The sequence below is a fragment of the Primulina eburnea genome, chromosome 13, assembly GCF_022965805.1.
Source record: "Primulina eburnea isolate SZY01 chromosome 13, ASM2296580v1, whole genome shotgun sequence".
Classification (NCBI taxonomy): Eukaryota; Viridiplantae; Streptophyta; class Magnoliopsida; order Lamiales; family Gesneriaceae; genus Primulina; species Primulina eburnea.
Window position 1 is genome coordinate 33,696,840 of NC_133113.1, and position 2,739 is coordinate 33,699,578.

Below are 2,739 nucleotides of genomic sequence, written 5' to 3' on the forward strand. Positions count from 1 at the left end.
GTAGTGCTGCTGTTTTGTTCTTGTATTTAAACTTGAGATATCTATAACACAAGCCATATCAAGTACAATGATAATAATAGACAAATAAAAAGAGCATCCCCAAACCCTGGTCTAGCCATGTAAAAACTAGCTAAATAACCAGACGGGGGAACCTAATACACCATTCCAACTACCTTTGAACACAAAGAATTATTGAAGGAACTGCCCCCTGCAAATGCCAAAAACTTCATTGCAGGAAATAAAATAATATGGTGAACTCAGATTTTCGAATTTATAATGAAGACCAATCAATCTCGTACGAAGGGTACTTCTCCAAGTAGGACATTTCCCAGTCGGGTTGCTCCTCCTCCGCAAATCTTTGAAACATCATATCCGATACGGGTGACCCACTGGACTCGTCACTCTCCGCCGCCGCAGCTGCTACCGCCTTCTTTGTCCTGGAACTCTTTGATTTCTTGGTATCAATTTTCTTGCCTTCTGCAAGGCTCTGGCAGATGGATTCCAGCTTGGCGTCGACGCTGGCATGGAGAGCCTGGTACTCCCCTAAATTCCCATCGATATGAGACCCACTGTGGCGAAGATGTGGAAAGTTGAGCTTCGCGAGGTCTCCTCTCAGCTTGTACGCCGCCTTGTCATAAGCCAGCGCCGCCTCCTCCGCTGTGTCGAAGGTACCAAGCCACAACCGCGAACGGTTCTTCGGCAAACGGATCTCCGCCACCCATTTTCCCCAGTGACGTTGCCTCACTCCCCGATAAAGCTTCGTGGGCTTTGAGGGTGTGGCGGCCACTGGGTTCATAGAGACTGGACTTGAGCTCTGGATCATCATATCCTGGGCCTGATATAGACCCGAAGCCATCTGGGCTTGTATTTCCTCCATTTGTGCTTCGCTTATTGGGTTGAGTCCAATAGACGGATAGGGTTCGGCTAGCTCAGTTTGATAATGATGGGCCCCTGACAGCCCATTCTCTGCATAGTCAAGCTGGTCAGAGGGAAAATAAGAATTGTAGGAATAGAAACTGGAGGTGGAATCATAGTAACAGTCGTCATTAGTTAAAGTAGAAGAAGAATAAAAAGAAGAATTAGAAGGAAGATTTGAAGACAGAATTGAGGAAGAACTTTTCATAAAAGGTTCAAGTGCTTCCATCAACTCATCACCCCTAAAGGGCTCTCCTACGGTAGCCGCTGCATTGTTCCAAAAACCCATTGCAGCTGCCATTAAATTAGTTTTTCTCTTCTTTAATATATAAAAATATTTTCTTAAATAATAAATACAATTGAACTAGACAAAAGAAGACCTGTTTCTTAGGTAAAATTAAAGAACAGGAGGTATTTTACAAACACAAGTAGATAATATGAACAAAGATTGCATTTTTTTCTTGAAAAAAAAAAATATAAAGGACCCTAACGAATGAATATGAAATTTTTTTTTTTTGGGTTATTTTTCTTGAATATATGGAGGAATAAAGTGGATTTCGAAATAGACAACCCCTTATATCCCGTGACTAAAGTATAAACCAATCTTGAGGGAACAATTAATAAGCCTCAAACCAAAAGAACAAATATCAATTACTTAAACAAAACAACATATTTTGGGTGATTAAAACGACACAAGACCGATGAAAAAAGCAGATCTCGCTCTGAAAACACCTGGCTTTCTTGAAAATATTGTTTCTAAGTTTGCTTAGAGTTCATTAATCTACAGAATGGAAGAACTAAAAACAAACCCATAAATCAAATCCTTGAAAAACAGATGATTTACAGAAAGGGATCCAAGACGAGGGGCGAATGAGAAGGGGGGGAAATACAGAAGGTGAAGTGTGTGCAAATGAGAAGAAGAAGAAGAAGAAATGCTAAGTATCTCTCTCTCTCTTTTAACTCACTTTTTGCTTTTTTTCTGCCGTTCGTCCCTTCACCTGCTTCTCGTTTTATAATGGTGACACCCCATTCATTTTCACACTCAACCGCCTCGTAATTAGTGAGATACTAAAATTTAATTGTAACCAAGATTCAAAATTAATCTACCACTTGTATCCACGTCAAAGATAAATTAATATAATTCCAAATTACTAATAAATAATTCAAAGAATATAGCAATAAAATACGGGAAATTTCCAAGGATTTTAAATCGATAGTACCTAATCGCCATATTAAATTATTATTATAATCAAAAACTTAAACTTTGCTCAAATTTTGCGGTGCGAATTGCAAGAATTTGTCAGGTTGCCTTTAACCAATGAAAGGCCAAAACGTGGCAGTTGCTTCGATCCGCAGGTGTCGTTTGAATGAAATCTTTTGCTTGTCTGTTGACTTCCGGGCCATCGGGTTCACACACACATTGCTGCCTTCCGATGTTGCTTCTCTTGTCGTTTTCAAAAAAAAATTATTATTATTTTTTCCCCCGAGAAAACTTTGGAATCTCGTTCCCTTCAGGAATTTCGTAAAATTATTCAAACTCATAATCAAAACATAATTACAAAAAAAAAATTATTATTGAGTTTCCAAAGTATAAAATTTCCTGCTTAGGGATTAAGATACCGTTTAGTTCAACGTTACATTAAAAATTATTATTTTCGTAGTAGATTAAATTACCATTATTATATTAAAAAATATTTATTATATGAGATCAAACATATATAGTTTGTATCTAAAATGAGGACAAATAAAAGCACCGATAAACAAAAGTTACTCTTAATATACCAAATTAAAGACAACTCAAGCAGATAAATCTTACAGAAGGCA

General features: G+C 37.8%; 1 protein-coding gene across 1 annotated transcript; it reads right to left on the minus strand.

Annotated features, from left to right (window-relative positions):
• Positions 1-206: 206 nt before the first annotated feature.
• On the minus strand, positions 207-1,899 carry LOC140809985 (ethylene-responsive transcription factor RAP2-13-like). Its single transcript, XM_073167772.1, has one exon. The coding sequence runs from the start codon at positions 1,214-1,216 to the stop codon at positions 272-274; it is 945 nt and encodes a 314-aa protein (XP_073023873.1). The 5' UTR covers positions 1,217-1,899; the 3' UTR covers positions 207-271.
• Between the last annotated feature and the right edge of the window lie 840 nt (positions 1,900-2,739).

Excerpts from the sequence above, each read along its gene's own strand:
- LOC140809985 (XM_073167772.1), bottom strand. The coding sequence starts at position 1,216 with ATGGCAGCTGCAATGGGTTTTTGGAACAATGCAGCGGCTACCGTAGGA.